Raw genomic sequence first — 22,255 nt, 5'->3', positions numbered from 1 at the left:
TTCAGGTGGGCAGAACACACGCCCTGCCCAACCCATTTAAGCTGCAAACGAAATTGCCCCAAGAATGAGTGGATCTGTTGTCACATTGTTGATGATAAATTTGAATTTGAGCTTTTGAAACACAGGAATATTATACTGTGTGACAATTTAGTACTTTGCTATTACTAATGTGGATCTCTCGGTAAGTTCATGGGAGTTTTTTTAAAGTACATGAATAGTGTGCCAACCACACAGATGGATAAAGAAATAAATTTGTTCCCTGCGTATATCTGCCACATAAATAAATCTGTGCACATAATGTGCAGTAGGTGGATAAGAGAAGAAAACAAGAAAAAGGAGCAGAAGTGGACCATATGGCTCATTGAGCCTGCTCCGCCATTCAATACGTTCATGGCTGATCTTGGGCTTCAATTCCACTTTCCTGCCCGCTCCCCATATCTCTTGATTCCCTGCAAGACCAAAAATCTATCTATCCCAGCCTTAAGTATATTCAATGATGGAGCATCCACAACCCTCTGGGGGAGAGAATTCCAAAGATTCACAACCCTTTGAGTGAGGATACTTCTCCTCATCTCAGTCCTGAATGATTGGCCCCTTATCCTGAGACTGTGTCCCTGTGTTCTAGATTCCTGACCAATGGGAACAATCTCTCAGCTTCTACCCTATCAAGCCCTTTCAGAATCTTGTATGTTTCAATTAGATTGTCTCTCATTCTTCTAAATGCCAGAGAAGAGCATGGGGCCTAGGCCACCAATGGTGGAGCAATTAAAATCCAGGATGCACATGAGGTCAGAATTAGAGGACCACAAATATCTCGGAGGGTTGTGGGGCTGGAGGAAATTGCAGGGTTTCAAAAAAAAATTGCTTGCAACTTGAAATATTCCCCTTTTGCACTTGTAATGATTCTTTTCACAAAATAAAAATGCTATATTTTTTTTAAAAGTACTCGCATTTAGCCAAAACAGCAATTAGATACAGAGTGAATTCCAGAGTTCAGTGCTGCTGCAATGCATCTGTTTGCTATCCATTTACACTTTAAACTACAAAACAATGGGGAATCAAGTGATGTCACCTCTAAAGGAGCAGTAAAGGAATCATTATATTTGTTGAGTATTCTTACCTCTTTTATTTGATTTGAACAGCTCTATGCTCATGTGTTTGATCTGCCATTCAATAAAATGGGATTAGAATAGATAGGCTTGATGGCCGGTGCGGACACGGTGGGCCGAAGGGCCTGTTTCTGTGCTGTATAACTCTATGACTCTAATATAGGCCCAATTTACTCAGCCTCTCATCATGGGACAACCACCACCACCCCCCCCCCCCCATCCCAGGTATCAATTTAGTAAATCGTTGCTGTACTGCCTCCAGTGCAAGTATATCTTTTCTTAAATGTGGAGACCAAAACTACACACAGTATTCCAGGTATGGCCTCCTTAAAGCCCTGTACAATTTTGGTAAGTCTTTATTCCTGTACTCCAATCCCCTTTCAATAAAGGCAAACATGCCATTTGCTTTCCTAATAGCCTGTTGCACCTGCATCTTAACTTTGTGCATTCCTTATCCAAGCACACCCAAGTTTCTCTGAACATCAACACTTACCAGTTTCACACCTTTGAAAAAAATTCTGCTTTTCTAATTTTTACGACCAAAGTGAACAACTTCACACTTCCCTACATTATACTCCATTTGTCATCTTGTTCCCCACTCACTTATCCTATGAGCCTCTTTGCAGCCTCTGTACATGCTCCCCGCAGCTTACCTTTCCACCAAGCTTTGTATCATCAGCAAACTTAGATACATTACTCTGTCTCTTCATCCAAGTCATTAATATAAAGTGTAAATAGCTGAGGCCCCAGCACTGATCCTCATGGCAGCCCACTGCCTGCCAACTTGAAAATGCCCCATTTATGCCCACTCTCTGCTTCCTGTCTGTTAACCAATCCTCTATCTATGCTAATATGTTACCCCCAACACCATGAGCCCTTATCTTACCTATTAATCTTTTATGTGGCACCTTATTGTATACCTTTTGAAAATCCAGGTATCCTACATCTACTGGTTCCCCTTTATGATTAGATTAGATTAGAGATACAGCACTGAAACAGGCCCTTCGGCCCACCGAGTCTGTGCCGACCGTCAACCACCCATTGAGACTAATCCTACACTAATCCCATATTCCCACCAAACATCCCCACCTGTCCCTATATTTCCCTACCACCTACCTATACTAGTGACAATTTATAATGGCCAATTTACCTATCAACCTGCAAGTCTTTTTGGCTTGTGGGAGGAAACCGGAGCACCCGGAGAAAACCCACGCAGACACAGGGAGAACTTGCAAACTCCACACAGGCAGTACCCGGAATTGAACCTGAGTTGCTGGAGCTGTGAGGCTGCAGTGCTAACCACTGCGCCACCTACTAGTTACATCCTCAAAAAAACTCTAATAAATTTGTCAAACAGGATCTCCCTTTAGTAAAACCATGCTGACTTGTTCTAATCATACTATGCTTTTCCAAATGCAATGTTTAGACTTCTTTAATAATAGTTTCCAATATCTTCACAATGACTGATGTTAGGCTAACTGGCCTGTAGTTACCTGTTTTCTCTCTACCTCCTTTCTTGAAAAGCGGTGTAACATTTGCCAACTTCCAATCTGACGGGACCATTCCTGAATCTATGGAATTCTGTAAAATCATAGCCAGCGCATCCACTATCTCTGCAGCTATCTCTTTTAGAACCCTAGGATGTAGGCCATCTGGTCCCGGGGATTTGTCAGATTTTAGTTTCTCCAATACTTTTTCTTTGCTGATATCAATATCCTTAATTTACTTACTCTTTTTAGCCCCTAGGTTACTGCCTTTTTCTGGCATGGAACTTGTGTCTTCCACTGTGAAGACAGACACACAATATTTGTTCAATGCCTCTGCCATTTCCTCATTCCCTATGATGATTTCTCCTGTCTCTGCTTCTAAGGGACCAATGTCTCCTTTAGCTACTCTCTCCCTTTTTATGTATTTATAAAAGCTCTTACAATTTGTTTTTATATTGCTGGTTAGTTTACCCTTATTCTATTTTTTCCCCTTTTTATCAACTTTTTGGTGGTCCTTTGCTGATTTCTAAAACACTCCCAATCCTCAGACTTGCTACCATTTTTTGCAATATTGTAAGCCTCTTCTTTTAGTCTAATACTCTCCTTAATTTCCTGAGTGAGCCACAGATGGGTCTTTCTTGACAAGTTTTTGTTTTTGAACGGAATGTACTTTTGTTGAACCCTATGAATTGTTTCTTTAATTTTTTCCCACTGTTCATTTACCGCCATACCTTCCAGTCTATTTACCCAATTAACTTCAGCCAGTTCTCCCCTCATACCTGCATAATTGACTTTGCTTAAGTTTACGTTTCTTGTTTGTGATTGAAATATGTCACTTTCAAACTTAACATGAAACTCAATGGTATTACGATCACTCTTTCCCAGTAGATCTTTTACTACAACATTGCTTATTAACCCTGCTTCATTACACAGTACGAGATCTAAGATAGCTTTATCCCTAGTTGGTTATACAATGTAATGCTGCAAGAAACTGTCATGAAAGCATTCTACAAATTCATCTTCGAGACCATTGTTGCCAATTTGATTGTCCCAGTCTACATTTAATACATTACCTTTTTTACATGCTCCAGTAATTTCCCGTTTAATGTTCTGTCCAATATTATAACTACTTTTAGGGGGCCTGTAAACTACTCCCACCAATGTTTTCTGACTCCTGTAATTCTTAATTTCCACCCAAACAGATTCTACTTCATGATCTTCTGAGGCCAGATCCCTTCTTATTAATGTCCTTTTGTCATCCTTTACTATCAGGGCTACCCCTTCTCCTTCGCCATTCTGTCTGTCTCTCCAAAATACTGTGTACCCTGGAATATTCATTTCCCAACCTTGATCTCATTGTAACCATGTCACGGTAATGGCAATTAGATCTACATCATTTACCTCTATTCGTGCCACTAATTCATCTATCTTATGACAGATGCTTCGTGCATTCAGATAAAGGAACTTCAATTTCATTTTTTTACCTCTATTCCCTACAAAGACCTTATTTGCCAGTGTACAATTTTTGTTAAACTCTCTGTCTCTTCCTGTCCCATTTTGTTGGGAGTTACCCACATTACTATCCTGCTCCGATGCCCTGACCTCTCTCTTTGGATTTCTAAATTTTCCTTTACCCAAACCCTCCCTCCCACCCCTGCCGCCCACGATTAGTTTAAAGCCCTGTCTACAGCCCTAGTTATGAGATTGGCCAGGACATTAGTTCCAGCCCAGTTCAAGTGAAGCCCATCCCAACAGAATAGCTCCCTCTTCCCGGAGTACTGATGCCAGTGCCCCTCGAATCAAAACCCCTTCTTCGCGCACAACTCTTGAGCCACGCATTGAATCTGCTTGACCCTGTGCCAATTTGCGCATGCCTCAGGTAACAATCTGGAGACGATTACCTTTGATGTTCTGCATTTTAGTTTGAACCCTAACTCCTCAAATTCTCTAAGCAGAACATCATTTATTATTCTACCTATGTCATTGGTTCTTACATGGACCACAACAACTGGATCCCCTTCCCCTTCCACGCCAGGTTCCTCTCCAGCCGTGAGATGTCCTTACACCTGGCACTGGGCAGGCAGCACAGCCGTCAGAGCTCCCAGTCACAGCTACAGAGAACAGTATCTATCTCCCTGACTATACTGTCTCCTATCACTACCACATTTCTCTTCACTCCCCCCACTGGAATGGCATCTTTCACCATGGTGCCATGGACAGTCTGCTTATCCATTTGCAGTCCTTCTCTTCATCCACACCGGTAGCAAGGACCTTGTACCTGTTGGACGAGGTCAGAGGCTGAGGCTCGTCTGTCACTACATGCTGATTCCCCCTACCTGCCTCACTCACAGTCACACCCTCCTGTCCATGACCATTGGCCATCTCTTATGATCTCCCTACTGTAAGGGGTGTGACTGCCTCTTGGAACTAAGTGTCCAGGTAACTCTTCCCCCTTTCTGATGCTCCGCAATGTCTGTAACTCAGTCTCCAGCTCAGCAATTCTGAGCTGAAGTCGTGCAAGCTGCAGACACTTACATAGTTGTCTGGGATTGCAATGAATTCCATAGATTCCCACATTCTGCAGTTGCAGCACACCACCGGCCCTGCCATCTCTGTACAATCTTATTTTTTAATGAGTCAATTAGTTAAGAATTCAAACAGAAGTAATGGAAAGTTGCACTCACCTACCCCTTGGAGACAAAGGAAGAAGACTCACCAACTGCTGGAAGCTGAAAAAGATAGGAAAACGAGCCCCTCTTTCCTCCTCTGTGCCGAATTCCCACGTGCACCAAATTTCCAACATCACTCTGGCAAATGTCTCTCTCTCAGGAAACAGTCTCTTCTCACTCTCTCACCTCTTGCCTATAATTATTTAAATGACTTTCCCTGTCTGTTACATTAGATAAATTTCAAAAACTAATACTTTACTTCATTTTGAATTCCCCCGCCACCACACCGCTCCCCACCCCCCCCCCCCCCCCCCTCCACCCCACCGCAACAAATTTACAATCACTTTCAGAATTTTCTTCCGGACTCATTTTCTGCCAAACTTCCAGCCTTCTTCAATAAAAGCAAAATACTGCGGATGCTGGAAATCTGAAATAAAAACAAGAAATGCTGGAACCACTCAGCAGATCTGGCAGCATCTGTGGAAAGAGAAGCAGAGTTAACGTTTCGGGTCAGTGACCCTTCTTCGGATCTCCAGGGTTCCGAAGAAGGGTCACTGACCCGAAACGTTAACTCTGTTTCTCTTTCCACAGATGCTGCCAGACCTTCTGAGTGGTTCCAGCATTTCTTGTTTTTATTTCAGCCTTCTTCATTGCTTGATAGGGGTTTGAAAACAGCATGACTCAACATGCTGTAGGAAAGGCCAGTTTAGCTGTCAACTTATAAATAAAAATTCTGTTTGTTATGTCACTACTCCACCAAATACTAAAATCTAGTGGTGCTCTTCATGCTCAGTGAGAAGCCAGTCTTGCGTACATTCTGGGAATTGTGTTGAGCTGCTTACATAGACTGGCACTGGTGCATTCTGTGAGCTGCAGGGATGAATTTTGTCTTGCCCTTGAAAGCGGGCACGGAGGCAGCGGGGGGGGGGGGGCAAACGAAATGACAGGAGGTGCCATTCCCAATGTTAACCCAGCTCCCTGCCATTTTGTCCGGGCCAATTGAGGCCCTTAAGTGGCTAATTAATGCCTGAATAGCCCCAGCGACTCTGACCCCACTTACTTCTCCTGGGGTCTGCTCCTGTCTTCGGTACTGCAAGGCCTCCTGCAGTACTGGCAGTGACCACTGCTCCCAGTGTCACTGCCGGTACGCAGAGCTGCCGGTCTTCCAATTGGCAATAGGCAGTTAATTGTATAGCAACAGCAGTCCAATGGAGGGCAGAGGCGGGTTCTTACCCAGCCTTACGGCCTGCTGACAGCACCTCTGTTGCCAGAATAAAATGCAGTCCAGTAAGTTTACAGCATTGAACTCTGAGGCATCCCACTGTGACTATCCTGTTTTCCAAGAACTCCCACTCCCCCAACAACATAAATCCTCTATGTACCCAATGCTTTCACCTCTTGAGGACATTTCTTATCCATTCCAAGATTTATCCTGAATTCAGCACCACTCTGATCTTAACTAGTGACATTTCATGCAGAACACTTCTGTCAAATGCTGTTTTGAAATCCATGATCCACTTAAGATGTCATTTCCACAGAATCAAAGAGGTTGGTCGGGCTGGTTACTTTCCAAATCCATATTGGTTGCTATTTACTAAGTTATTATTTGGGTAATCTTTAAATTTATTCTGGATCCATTCCATTGTATTGCCCTGTATTTAAATAAGATGGACAGTTGATAATCATCTCAACAGAATAATGTAGATGGATACTATATCGTCTGTATCAGCACACTGTCGGCACAGCATTTTACAGGGTTTACATTATTGCCTAAAATCTACATATTATTCAAGATGTCATCTCTGCAGGAGTGATGGGGTCTGGAGATGTTGCTGGGTGGTTTTTCTGAAAAGTCCGCCTTCTCAACCTTCTCTTTACACATTTTCTGGCACCAGACCACCTGAATGTCTAACAAACCAATTCCCAAGGTTAAGAAATCCACTCAGAATCAATTTTACAGTTAACCAATGGATTGGATGCATTCTGCTGCAAGTTTATATACATATATTGTGTGCCTGTGTGAAGCTTTTTGTTTGTTTGTTTCTTGTGTGCAGGGCATTGTGATTGGAACTGGTGAAAACTCTGAGTTTGGAGAAGTTTTTAAAATGATGCAAGCTGAAGAGGTATACATTCGAATGTTTATTTTTCAGTACCGTTGCCTATAGATGACTGTCAATAAAGATCACATATATCCATTGCAGGCACCAGAACCTTGAAAATCTCCTCCCACCATGTTTCTTTTGCTGACTTCATTGAAGTAAAGGATGGCCATTGTTAATTGTATATTAATTGTGTTTAATTTTATGCAGGTGGTGGGCATTAACTGGGGATTCACTTGTACCCCTACAAATAGAGACAGTCTGAAATTGCGGTTGTTGGGTCAGGAGGCGTATGCTTGTAATGTGTAACCCTGTAAATAAATGCTTATAAAAGTGTGTAAAGATTTCCTGCAGTTCTATCTTTCACCAGCTGGAATTATAACAACAATGACCCACATCCCATTGATCATCCAGTGTTGGCATTAAACACTACAAGATCAGGCAGACGTTGCCAAAGAATAGTGCTCTCCATTCTGTCTGACAACATGTCACAGCTATAACTTTACACTTTACACCTCCTAATTTGATTCTTTCCTTTTCCCACACCAGCTATGCATATGACTCTTCAGATTGTCAGTTTATACCAAATATAATGATTAGTGCTGACTTTATTTTCACATTGCAGTTCAAAATGGGAGAACAGTCAGATAACTCATCAAAAGTTAAAAGGAGCAGACACCTACCACTATGGAGCTCTTAAAGCAATTAAAAAAAAAACACATCTGAGATGCTACATAAGTACATCAGTTGCGGAGGTTCATACAGATGTGTGATTTTTTTTCTTTTTCTTGGTTAAAAGTGAAACTAACAGTGTCACTGCATAGAATCATAATCTTTGATCCACTGCTAATGGGAAAACGCATTTATTTTCTTTCTGGTCCTGTTTTTCACTAGTTACAGTATGCTAACATCCTATGCTATTTTAAAAATGAGAGTCGGCAATTGGATGGCATAGTGGATTAGTCTCTAGCCTTTTACCTGTGGGACTTTGGTTTAAGTTCAATCCAGGCTGTTGGGATGAAAGTCTCCTCAATCTGCTGGTTCTAAAGATCCACTCAGTTTCTAATGGGCATTGGTCTACAACACAAAACTGTCTCTAAGTTCGTAATTATTGTCACTCTCACACAAGAGACCATTGGATAGCTGGTTTGGAAAGTGGAAAATTTGTCACACTGGTGCAAGCAGAGCATGTTTCTTTGAGTTTGAGGCTATCACATGTTTTGGGAGAATAAAAGGAGCTTTATTCAGTATTGGACTATGTTATACTTGACTGGTGAATGCCTCATATTGCCATTTGGTGCTTGAAGTAGGATGTGTTCATGCCCCATCACTAATATTTCTTGCCTTTTAGAACAAAAGATATTGGAAAACTAGATTTTCATGTAGATTTTTACATTTAATTTTGCACAATTGTATTCTTCTTGGAAAGGTAGTGACTTTGATGTTTTTTCTCCTTTGTTCGCCTAATGTATGTACTTCTGATATAAAATGTGTGAATTGGGGTTCTCCATATAAGGATCTCATCATGTAATTTTGTTTTTAATATGGCAAACTAGTTTCTTAACTTGTTTTTCTTTTTTTATCCACTGATGAATTTGATGTGTTAGTATTGATCAGGGGCTGAATCTTTGGGTCCTGATGGGGGAGAACTTGGAGGTGGGAGAGGGGGTGGGGGGACGGAAGTTCACGCTGACGGCCTGCATGCTGGTTTGCCAGCATCATCCCGCCCCGGGTCATTATTCCGATAGTGAGATGGGGGTGGGTGGTGGGGTTGGTGGGTGGTGTGAGTGTGTGTCAGGACTACCCAACCACAAGCAGCAGGTAGCCAATTAAGGTTCTTTCAAAGGCCTATTGTCAGAGGCTGACTGGAGTTTTCCAGTCAGCCTCTTGCCCCCCCTTACACCCCACTCCCTTCCCCCCGAGGCATCAAGGACTAGGCCAACAGCCTGAAGGTGCACTCCTGACAGCAGACCTGGGGGGCCAGTGCTCCAGATCGACCCTCCCCACCTGCCTGGCTTCAGCTGCAGCTGCAAGCCTCCCTATGGAGGGGTTCCCCCTTTCACAATGGGCTGCTAAGGGTTTTTTTTTATTTTAAAGTTAGAGAGAGGGTGCCTCCGTCTTGAGCCACCCTCTCTCTCTTTTACCTGGAAAGGCAAGCTCTGCTTCTTCAGTACTCAAGGGCCTCCTATTGGCCCTCCAACTTCAAAAGCCCGCCCTCTGGCCATTAATTGGCCCATTCGGAGAAAATCACTGCCGATTGACTGACTGTTTCCCACACAGTGTGCACTTCTGATCCCTATTTGACGCTTACGTCAGAGGCATGAAGCCCTTGGGAAAATCCTGCCACAGAAGTGAGTTTTGCAAATAAATCTTGTCTATGAATTTATAGTTGTAAACAATGAAAGACATGTAAACCTTTAATCTGTCAAATATTGGTACTTTTTTTAACATTTGTCTAGGCTCCCAAGACCCCCTTACAAAAAAGTATGGACAAGCTGGGAAAGCAATTATCACTCTTTTCTTTTGCATTAATTGGTAAGTTGGACAAAGTAAAGTAAAACTTTAATTTTCTTTGTGATCTATAAATAAAATGGGGTTGTCATTAGTATGATCTTTTTAAGTCCAATAACATTTGAATTCAATTAATAAATCTCGAATTAAAAGCTAGTCTAATGATTACCATGAAACCATTGTTGATTGTTTTAAAAACCCATTTGGTTCACGAATATCCTTTAGGGAAGGAAATCTGCTGTCCTTACCTGGTCTGGCCTACATGTGACTCCAGCCCCATAGAAATGTGGTTGACTCTTACGTGCCCTCTGAAATGGCCTAGCAAGCCACTCAGTTGTATCTAACTGCAACAAAATCAATAAAGAATGAAACCAGATGGACCACCCGACATTGACCTAGGCAACGGAAACAACAACGGCAAACCCAGCCCTGTCGAACCTGCAAAGTCCTCCTTACTAAGATCTGGAGGCTTGTGCCAAAGTTGGGAGAGCTGTCTCACAGACAAGTCAAGCAACAGCCTGACATAGTCATACTCACGGAATCATACCTTACAATGTCCCAGACACTGCTATCACCATCCCCGAGTACGTCCTGTCCCACCAGCAGGACAGACCCAACAGAGATGGCAGCACAGTGGTATACAGTCTGGAGGGAGTTTCCCTGGGAGTCCTCAACATCGACTCCAGACCACATGAAGTCTCATGGCATCAGGTCAAACGTGGGCAAGGAAACCTCCTGCTGATTACCACCTACAGCCCTCCCCCAGCTGATGATTCATTACTCCTCCTTGTTGAACACCATTTGGAGGAAGCACTGAGGGTGGCAAGGGCACAGAATGTACTCTGGGTGGGAGACTTCAATGACCATCACCAAGAGTGGCTCGATAGCACCACTACTGACCAAGCTGGCCGAGTCCTAAAGGACATAGCTGCTAGACTGGGTATGCAGCAGGTGGTGAGGGCACCAACAAGAGGGAAAAACATACTTGACCTTGTCCTCACCAATCTGCCAGCCGCAGATGCATCTGCCCATGACAGTATTGGTAGGACTGACCACCGCACAGTCCTAGTGGAGACAAAGTCCCGTCTTTACGTTGAGGATACCCTCCATCATGTTGTGTGGCACTACCACTGTGCTAAATGGGATAGATTTTGAACAGATCTAGCAATGCAAAACTCGGCATCCATGAGGTGCTGTGGGCCATCAGCAGTAACAGCAGAACTGTACTCAACCACAATCTGTAACCTCATGGCAAGGCATATCCCCCACTCTACCATTACCATCAAGCTGGGAGACCAACCCTGGTGCAATGAAGAGTGCAGGAGGGCATGCCAGGAGTAGCACCACGTATACCTCAAAATAAGGTGTCAATCTGATGAAGCTACAACCCAGGACTAGTGAGTGCCAAACTGCGTAAGCAGCATGCGATAGACAGAGCTAAGCTATCCCATTAGCAACGGATCAGATCTAAGCTCTGCAGTCCTGCCACAACCAGCCATGAATGGTGGTGGACAATTAGACAACTAACTGGAGGAGGTGGCTCCACAAATATCCCCATCCTCAATGATGGGGGAGCCCAGCACATCAGTGCGAAAGATAAGGCTGAAGCATTTGCAACAATCTACAGCCAGAAGTGTTGATGATACATTTCGGCCTCCTCCTGAAGTCCCCAACATCACAGATGCCAGACATCAGCCAATCCTATTCACTTAACGTGATATCAAGAAACGACTGAAGGCACTGGATACTGCAAAGGTTATGGGCCCTGATAATATTCCAGCAATAGTACTGAAGACCTGTTCTCCAGAATTTGCCGTGCCCCTAGCCAAGCTGTTCCAGTACAGCTACAACACTGGCATCTACCTGGCAATGTGGAAAATTGCCCAGGTATGTCCTGTACACAAAAAGCAGGACAAGACCAACCCAGCCAATTACCGTCCCATAAGTTTACTCTCAATCGTCAGTAAAGTGATGGAAGGTGTCATCGACAGTACTATCAAGCGGCACTTGCTTAGCAATAACCTGCTCAGTGACGCTCAGTTTGGGTTCCACCAGGGCCACTCAGCTCCTGATCTCATTACAGTCTTGGTTCAAACATGGACAAAAGAGCTGAACTCGAGGTGAGGTGAGAGTGACTGCCCTTGACATCAAGGCAGCATTTGACCGAGTATGGCATCAAGGAGCCCTAGCAAAACTAGAATCAATGGGAATCAGGGTGAAAACTCTCCGCTGGTTGGAGTCATAGATGGCACAAAGGAAGTTGCTTGTAGCTGTTGGAGGTCAATCATCTCAGCTCCAGGACATCACTGCAGGAGTTCCTGAGGGTAGTATCCTAGGCCCAACCATCTTCAGCTGCTTCATCAATGGCCTTCAATCATACGGTCAGAAGTGGGGATGTTTGGTGATGATTGAACAATGTTCAGCACAATTTGTGACTCCTCAGATACTGAAGCAGTCCATGTAGAAATGCAGCAAGACCTGGACAATATCCAGGCTTGGGCTGATAAGTGGCAAGTTACATTCGCACCACACAAGTGCTCGGCAATGACCATCTCCAACAAGAGAGAATCTAATCATCTCCCCTTGACATTCAATGGCATTACCATCATTGAATCCTCCACTATCAACATTCTGGGGGGTTACCATTGACAAGAAACTGAACTGGAGTAGCCATATAAATACTATGGCTACAAGAGCAGGTCAGATGCTAGGAATCCTGCAGTGTGTAATTCACCTCCTGACGCCCCAAAGCCTGTCCACCGTCTACAAGGCACAAGTCGGGAGTCTGATGGAATACTCTCCACTTTTCTGGATGGGTGCAGCTCCAACAACACTCAAGAAGCTCGACACCATCTAGGACAAAGAGCCTGCTTGATTGGCACCCCATCTACAAACATTCACTCCCTCCACCACCGATGCACAGTGGCAGCAGTGTGTACCATCTACAAGCTGCATTGCAGCAACACCCCAAGGTTCCTTAGGCAGCACCTTCCAAACCCATGCCCCCTAGAACCTAGAAGGACAAGGGCAGCAAATGCATGGGAACACCATCACCTGCAAGTTCCCCTCCAAGCCACACACCATCCTGACTTGGAACTATATCACCGTTCCTTCACAGTCGCTGGGTCAAAATCCTGGAACTCCCTTTCTAACAGCACTGTGGATGTACCTACCTCACATGAACTGCAGCAGTTCAAAAAGGCAGCTCACCACCATTTTCTCACGGGCAATTAGGGATGGGTAGCAAATGCTGGCCTAGCCAGCGATGCCCACATCCCATGAATGAATAAAGCAAAAACATTACAACTACTCCTTTAATAGCATTATTCAATCTTGCAAATTTGTGACATCTTGCTGTCTCCTCTCAGTCTTAATTCTGGACAAACTAGGGGAGAAATTCAACTTGTGGATGTCTATTTTGCACCTGAAAACAGGTCCCTCACAGTTGAAGATTGGGAAGCACCTCAGTCACACTTTTGCCTGATGCAATATTCAAGCAGGTCTGTCAATTGGCAAATAGTTCACCAGCCTGAAACTGGCATAAGGCTGCTTACATAGCCAAATCAAGATCCTATGCTATTTTAGAACCATGACAATTCAATGGGCTTGCTCCACCTAGATGTACCAGGCTTTGAGTGGCCTGACCAGGGGTCCTTAAAGGGACTGTTGGAGGGTGTGCACTAAACTGCCAAGGAAATTTTAAGTTTTTTTTTGTCGGCCCAGCAGAAGCAGATATGCTTCTTTCAGGCCCACAAAAAAACTATGGCCTGTTGTTGGTCTGTTTGAGGCCACTCCCCTGAGATTGGCCCATTTGCCTGCTGGCTGGTTCAGCATAGATGCCGGTTGATTTTCCACCCTTCAGCTGCACCACTGAAATGAGGCCCAAACCCAAATTTCTTTATGGCTAAGCCATCAAAGTTACACCTGTTTTGGACAGAGGTTAAATTTCCCAGCAATTGTGCTTCAATACACAATAAGCAACATAACTTCACTTCTCTATCCTATTGTGTTGTCTATATGCCAAAAAGCAAAGTTTGCTGCATGGGAAAATGCTTTGCTAATGACTGCCCATTTTATCATGCATGAAGCAACCATTAAACCATGTTCTAGCATTTCAGGGGAGAACTATTCATTGTATGCTGTTTAAATGGGTTAGTGCAAAGCTTTGAGCTGGCAGATGGACATTAAATTTCCCTCTTAACCAAAAGACAGAGCCAGTCACCATTCTGTCCCAGCTGAGATAGGAACATCAGAACATAGGAAATAGGAGCAGAGTAGGCCATTCAGCCCCTCAAGCCTGCTCCGCCGTGCACCTAGATCATGGCTGATTTTCTACCTCAACAAAATTTTCACGCACTATCCCATATCTGTTAATATCTTTAATATCTAGAAAACTATCAATATCTATTTTGAACATACTCAATGACTGAGCCTCCACAGCCCTCTGGGGTAGAGAATTCTAAAGATTCACAACCGTCTGAGTGAAGAAACTCCTCCTCATCTCAGTCCTAAATGGTCTACTTCTTGTTCTGAGACTGTGTCTCCTGGTTCTAAACCCCACCACCCCCCCACCCCCCAGCCAGGGAAAACATCCCTCCTGCATCTACCCTGTTGAGCCCTGTAAGAATTTTGTATGCTTCAATGAGATCACCTCTCATTCTAATGAACTCTAGAGAGTGCAGGCCCAGTCTCCTCAATCTCTCCTTACAGGACAATCCCGCCATCCCAGGAATCAGACCGGTGAACCTTTGTTGCACTCCCGCTATGGCAAATATATCTTTCCTTAGGTAAGGAGAGAAAACTGTACACAATACTCCAGGTGCAGTCTCACCACGGCTCTATAAAATTGCAGCAAGACTTCTTTACTCCTGTTAGCAAAACAAAAGACCGACCGCAGGATCTTGCAGCTTTACAGCCACTTATGTACTTTGAAGTGTAATCACTGTTGTAATGTAGGAATTGTGGAGCTGTGTTGTATTACTGTAATTAGCTTCTGTTTAGTATTTTGATATCAACCATAGTTGTGATTGTGTGTGATTTTGATAAGAGTGTGTAACCAAAAGACAGATCAAACAGCTGGAGAATTATTGAGGCAATTAAGATAAAATTGGGCTCTGTAGAAACAGCTGATGCCTCGATTGGGAGTTGCGTTTGTGATTTTTATATATTCATACAATACATGTTGATACTATAGATTGTTACAGCAGATGGGCAGGTAACCAGAAACCGATTGGTACTGTAGATATTTTGGCATGGTAATGTCTGTACCATGTGGTTACAAATTCCTTTCATGTTGTGGATAATGCTGATACACTGCTAAAGAATCCAACCAGCGGCATTAATATTTCAGTGGTAATCTGGTCATTGACACACTGGGACTGGGAATTGCAGGGAGGGAGTGGGGTGCCTGTCAGTGGCCGGGAAACGCGGGATGGCTGAATTGAATGGCGGGATCTCATTAGAATCGCTTTACTCAGCCAGATTGAGAGGCTGCCCAGTTGTCAGGCAGGAAAGCCTGCCATACAAGGCTGCAGCCATTGACTGCAGGGGATGATTGCTGGCAATTTGGAAGATTGGGGGATGTGTGGAGTATACTGCAGCAGCGAAGAGGGACAAAGAGATCATGATGAGGGGGGGAGGGAAGAGAGATTGTGTGGAGTGTTGGCAGGAGAAGAGATCACAGGGGGTCTGAGAGATGATGCAGGGGGTGGAGGGAGAGGTGTGTCAGCTGATCACATGGAAGGCAGAGATTGCAGTAGGTTTGCTTTTGGGGCCGTGGGGTGGAGAAGCATTCCTACGCTTTCTGACCCACAAACAGTGCTGGAAAAGCACTTAACTGCTGGATCTGCCAGCGCTAGCCTTCCTTATCTGTTGAGTTTCCTGACCTCTGGGAAACCCAGGCTGTATCCATTAAATTCAAATGGCTCCCAAAATCTGAGGCACAGAGCCTCATTTAAATATTATAATTACGAACCTGCCTCGCCAGAGCGGGTTACTTGCATGACCTTAAACACGCTGTTGTTAAACTGGAAGTAGGTATGTTCACATTGGGTTGGGTTTCAGTTTTTGTTTAAAATTTAAACCCTCCCGCCTATCGTGTGTGGTTAAAATTATCCCCCACTGTGTATTCACATGGTTCATGGATCTCCCACAGATTCTTCAATAACCCCTATCTGAGCCAGGGATAGTAGAATTTCAATTTCCAACTGACCAGTACAAAAACAATTGCAGGAAACATATTTGACCATGCTAAGAGACAGAGAAAGTGTCTGCTGTGGTCACGTGATGCAGGTGTAGTCTTCATATCATCAGATTTATGGCATCCTGCACCATGCATAATATTTGTGAAAAATGAAGAACAGTATGAAATCTTGACCAGATGATGCATCTTGATGAGCACCTGATAAACCAAAGAGCGGTGAAACAGTGATGGGAACTTGCATGGTACAGTGAGCAAATCATAACTGATCATATAGGGAATACACCAATAAACATGCAACGTAAAAAGAAGAAAGCTAATTATTTTCTGCAGGTTTCTTCTGACTTGGAGCGAAGAATTTACAATCCATAAACTTCCTCAGAAACAGACTTTATTTTATCTCAGTATGTATATCGCACCATTCTCCTCCACCATCAACTGACTGGATGGGACTGCACTTGCCTGGTTCCATTATTACCTAACTAATCGTAGCCAGGGAATCACCTGCAATGGCTTCTAGTTTTACTCTTACTATTACCTTTGGTGTTCCCCATGGATCTATGCTTGGCCCCCTCCTATTTCTCATCTACATGCTGCCCCTCGACAACATCATCTGAGAACATGTCAGCTTCCACATGTACCCTGATGACACCCAGCTCTACCTCACCACTACCTCGCTCAACCTCTCCACTGTCATTATGTTGTCTTGTTATGACTGATCACTCCAGTCAAAGCCCCCAATCAAAATATACGATTCTGATTGTGTTGGGAGAAACGCACTGTTAATTCAATCCTGTCCCTCCACGGATCGCCTGACATATTATTTCAAACTTTCCAAATTAAAGAAAGATCCAGCCAAATTGTACCATCTATTAACCCCCGAATGAGGCTAACCAAACCAGGTGTCTTTAAATCAACAAATTAACTGATAATTAGAAAAACTAAATATTTAAACACGACTAAGATGTAAACCACATTTAAAATAGAAAAAGTTAGAGTCCTTGCAGATTTACACTCCTGCCAGATGTGGAACAGTCCAAGGTTGCTTGAAGTTCTCACAGCTGTCCGATGGGGAAAAAAGGTTCTTCAACAGTAGAATAGTCCGTAGTCTAATTCAGAAGTCGAAATTGTTGCTCCTTCTCCAGCAATGCATTTCAACAATTAATAACTTGCAAACACTTTTTAATGAATCAATTTGGCTTTAGAATTTTTTTGGAGGGATAAAAGATTGTCACAGTTTAACTTCCCTTGCTTCAGTTTAATTTATCAGAGATCTCTGTTTTGGCTTGACTTTTTAGAATTTTGAGAGAGAATAATAAATAAACAGACTAAATTTTCTTCAGTTTAAGTGGTCTGAGAGCCTCCTTTCAGCTGCTTGCACGCAGCTGTCTGTCTGTTTCTCAGAACAGTCTGTTTCCACTATAAACCAGTTCAAAATTAAATTGTAAGAATGTATCTCTCGGGGCTGGATATTACCTTAGGCGGATGGGAATTCACCACTGACGTGAAAGTTTCTCGGCCAGATGAACTGCACAGCTAGGAGCACTGCCCAGTACTGGGTTCGCTATTCTCCGAGAATTATCTCGAGTATCCCCTAATCTATGTGGCATCACTTGACACTGGGAAACCGTGTCCGGTGTAACAGAAGCTGATTTTTTTTCTTACCTTGGGGTGTCAAAGGAATTTGACAGGTTTCCTCCAACACATTTGTTTCTTTAAGACACATGGTGTTGCCTACTCTGTCCATACCGTCCTTTAAATGAAAATTTGGGTAGGAGTCTGCCTCCTTTATCGTAGTGACTTTTCTAGAGTCTATACAAGTTTGAGCCGTCCCACCAGGTTTAGACATCAAGACCATCTGCAAATTCCAGCTGTCCTGACTAGGCTCAACTAAGCTGTCCTTCAGCATGCGTTGTACCTCTGCTTCCACTTGGGCCTCTCTGACTGGACCTAAGCGACAAGGATGTTGTTTTAAAGGAATGGTACCCCCTATACCCACATCAAGTGTGGCTAAGGTTGTACATCCTGGCTTATCCCTACAAACCTTTTGAAACATCATGAAAACCCTGGTTAGGACTTCATGCTGTTTTGCCTCTATATGTAGAAGCCTATTGTTTAATTTTTCTAGCCATTCCGTATTCGCTAATCTGTCAGATGGAGGTTCAATCTGAGAATTTCCTAGGCCTACTTCTGCCTCATTCTCACTATCCTTTTCTTCTTAACAGCCCCGATTACCTGACATACCTGTACTGGCTTGTCCTCTTCCCTGCGATAATATTGTTTGAGCATATTAATGTGACACAGCCAGTTTTTCTTCTGGCGATCAGGGGTGTCAATCAAGTAATCTACCTTACCCACTCTTTTGATCACTCTATATGGGCCACTGAACCATGCTTTTAATTGTTCTCCCTGTGATGGTAACAACACTAATACTTCATCCCCTGGTTTTATGGTAAGTTGTGATTTTCCCACCATTTGACAGGTATGGCATATCCTTGAAAATTGTCTCACATTCTTTGTGAGACCTGGCCAGTAATAATGTTTGCTTATGTGTGATTTGGTCTTCCAAATTCCCCTATGTCCTGCAAAAGAAATGTCATGTGCTAACCTTAATAATCCTGGTCGATATTTAGGTGGTACCACTATCTGTTCAACAACTGCCCAATCTTCGTCAGCAGGTCTATGAGGCGGTCTCCATTTCCTCCTCAAAACCCCGTTTGCCATATAATAGCCTTCTGGAACTCCTTTCACCTTTGGATGGAGCTGTCTGTGCTTTTCGGTATATCTCTGGATCAGCTTACTGTGCTGCAATAATAGACGATCTGCTAAACAACTCATTTGGACTATCTAAATCCCCAAACAAGGTTTCAGATACTTAGCTATCTATTTGTGGTGCCCCTTTTACCTCCAACAGTGGATCTTGTTTAGCCATTGCTCGGGTAATTACACACACAGGAAATATTCCTGGAACTTGTTCCTGTAATTATTCCATTTCCTTAGTTTCACTTGGTTCCTCTGTAACTATAGGAGAAACTGATATTTTTGATCCAGGCAAATCATTTCCTAGGAGTAGATCAATTCTGTTTACCAGTAAATTGTGGACAACACCTACAGTTACTATCCCAGATATTCAGTCACTCTTTAGGCGTACTTTATACAAAGGTACGGGTATAGACTTCCCGCCAATTCCATTAACTAAAACTTTAGCCTTCAAAGCACTCTCTGGTGGAAACCTCATATCTTTCCCCAGCAAGAGTATTTGGGTTGCTGCTGCATCCCTGAGTATAATAAGTTTTCCTGCTTCACTTATGACATACAGAGTTACTCTGCCCTTTGACAAAAATTCATTCTAACTCTCAGGTATTTTATTCTTAACCTCTATACTCCTTTTAGTTTTAGTATCTGCTTTCACATTCACAGTTGTCATTAAAGCTATAGCCTGGTCTGCTTTACTCTCAGTCAGAGTCTTATGCTCTGCACTAACTTAGTGTACCCCAACAAGTCCTATGGGTTTACCTCGCAATTTCCAGCACTCTGAACAAAGATGATCCATTTTGTTGCAAGGATAATACCTTGCAAACCTCACTTCTACCCTCAGCACCTTCCTTTCTGATCTGAGGAGGTGATCCTGGGGCATTCCCAGCTGTTCCTTCTTGTCCCCAGCTACTTGCCTTCCTTTCACTCTCCCACTTTCTATCCTTCTCAGGTTTATGGGGGTGATGGACAAAATAGGTTGGCTTATTCACAAGCTCAAAATCATCAGCAATCTCTGCTGCGTGACTAGCTTTCAAAACTTTCAGGTTATCTATGAGTTCTCACTACTGAAGGAATGGAGTTTTTAAACTCTTCTAAGAGAATCAATTCTCGAAGGTTCTCATATGTGGTTTCTATCTTTAATGCCCGTATCCAATGGTCAAAAGTAATTTGCTTCACCCTCTCAAATTCTAAATACGTCTGCCCAGCCAATCTCCGTAGGTTCCGGAACTTCTGATGATTAGCTTCAGGGACTAAATCATATGCGGCGAGAATAGCTTTTTTTGCCATCTCATAATCTGCAGAAGCCTCTTCAGGAAGCATGACTTAAGCTTCAGGAGCTCTGCTTACCAGCCGGCTCTGAATAAGCAGTGTCCAGCTTTCTTTCAGCCATTTCATCTATTTGGCTATTTTTTCCAAAGATACAAAAAAATGCCTCTACAACTCTTTCCTCAAATTTAGGAAGAGCCTGTATAAATTTTAAAAACTTCTCGCTGATCTAAATTCAGATTCTTTCTGACCCTTTTGCCTTAGTTTCATCTCTTTTAACTTAAATTCCCTCTCTTTCTCCCTGTCTTCCAATTCAAGTTTTCTTAATTCATTTTCAGCCTCAAGTTTCTTTGTTTCCAACTGAATCCTAGTCAATACCACTGCATCACTCTCGGACCAACTACCTTCATGTCTCTTGTATTCCCTTTCTTGTTCCTCATATTCCCCTTCAGCTTTATAATCATCATTATCATCGTCATCATCATCTTCTTCTACCAGTTCCAGATGTTCGGCCATTATGTCAATTATCTCTGCTTTTTTGGCACCTGATTTCAATTCCAACCCCAATTTCACTGCCAATTCTTCAATTTGTTCTTAGTTAAAGTTATCAAGTCACTCAGGGAAACATTCTGCTTTCCCAAAAACTCTGCTACAACCACTAATGCCATTTCAATGGTATAGACTGTACCTTATTATACAAGAGACCTGTTCTTTTATTTTCTTTGTAATTGGTGTCAGATTTAGATCACAACAATCGAGTTTCCAATTGCTATGATCCCAGATGCGAGATAAATTAAATATGATGCCAAACGCAAGACCCCAATTTAAATGTTATCTCAGAAACGAGTAATTAATATGATTCCAAATACGAGCCCTTCAAATTAATCTGATTCTGATCCCAGATGCAAGCTGCTGAATTAAATATCATTCAACTGCGAGTGAGCCCCCAATTAATATATGATTCAAATCCCGGACGAAAAACTCAATTAATATGTTATGACTGACCGCTCCAGACAAAGCCCCCAACCAAAATATACGATTCTGATTGTGGTGGGAGAAATTCACTGTGAATTCAATCCACTCCCTCAACAGATCGCCTAACATGTCATTTTAAACTTTCCAAATTAAAGAAAGACACAGCCAAATTGTACCATCTATTAACCCCTGAATGAAGCTAACTAAACCAGGTGTCTTTAAATCAACAAATTAACTGTTTAATTAGAAAAACGAAATTCTGAAACACTACTAAGATATAAACAACATTTAAAGTAGAAAAAATTAGAGTCCTTGCAGATTTATGCTCTTGCCAGTCCAAGGTTGCTTGAAGTCCTCACAGCCGTCCGATGGAGAAAAAAAGGTTCTTCAACAGTAGAACAGTCTGTAGTCTAATTCAGAAGTCAAAATTGTTGCTCCTTCTCCAGCGATGCATTTCAACAATTAACAACTTGCAAACACTTTTTAATGAATCAATTTGGCTTTAGAATTTTTTTGAGGATAAAAGATTGCCACAGTCTATCTTCCCTTCCTTCAGTTTAATTTATCAGAGATCTCTGTTTTGGCTTGACGTTTTAGAATTTTGAGAGAAAATAATAAATAAACAGACTAAATTCTCTTCCTTCCGTTTAAATGGTCTGAGAGCCCTCCTTTCAGCTGCTAACACACAGATGTCTGTCTGTTTCTCAGTTAGAACAATCTGTTTCCACTATAGGGAGGCAAGGGAGGAAATAGCAGGGGCTTTGACACAAAAGCACAGTATCAGGTGGCACAGTGGTTAGCGCCGCAGCCTCACAGCACCAGCGATCCGGGTTCGAATCTGGGTACTGCCTGTGCGGAGTTTGCAAGTTCTCCCTGTGACCGTGTGGGTTTTCACTGGGCGCTCTGGTTTTGTCCCACAGCCAAAGACTTGCAGGTTTTGATAGGTAAATTGGCCATTATAAATTGCCTCTAGTATAGGTGGTGGGGATGTGAGAGGATAATGGGATTAATGTAGGATTAGTATAAATGGGTGGTTGATGGTCAGCACAGACTTGGTGGGCTGAAGGGCCATTTTCAGTGCTGTATCTCTAAATAAATAAAATTTTCAAATCCTCTCTGGCACAGGTACCAGAGGACAGCAAATGTGGTACCATTAATCAAGAAGGACAGTAGGGATAAACCA

At 43.0% G+C, this 22,255-nt stretch overlaps 1 protein-coding gene across 1 annotated transcript in view; it reads left to right on the top strand.

The window, feature by feature from the left end:
- The window catches only part of LOC137378766 (calcium-transporting ATPase type 2C member 2-like), a 113,594-nt gene that overhangs the window by 52,027 nt on the left and 39,312 nt on the right, over positions 1–22,255 (top strand). The window contains exons 9-10 of the mRNA XM_068049151.1: positions 7,320–7,388; positions 9,824–9,899. Of these exons, the coding sequence (XP_067905252.1) occupies positions 7,320–7,388; positions 9,824–9,899 (145 nt within the window). The remainder of the gene's footprint in view (positions 1–7,319; positions 7,389–9,823; positions 9,900–22,255) is intronic.

The sequence above is a fragment of the Heterodontus francisci genome, chromosome 17 (genome assembly GCF_036365525.1).
Source record: "Heterodontus francisci isolate sHetFra1 chromosome 17, sHetFra1.hap1, whole genome shotgun sequence".
Taxonomy (NCBI): Eukaryota; Metazoa; Chordata; class Chondrichthyes; order Heterodontiformes; family Heterodontidae; genus Heterodontus; species Heterodontus francisci.
Note: the sequence above shows the minus strand (reverse complement) of the source record. Positions and strands in the feature narration are given on the sequence as shown.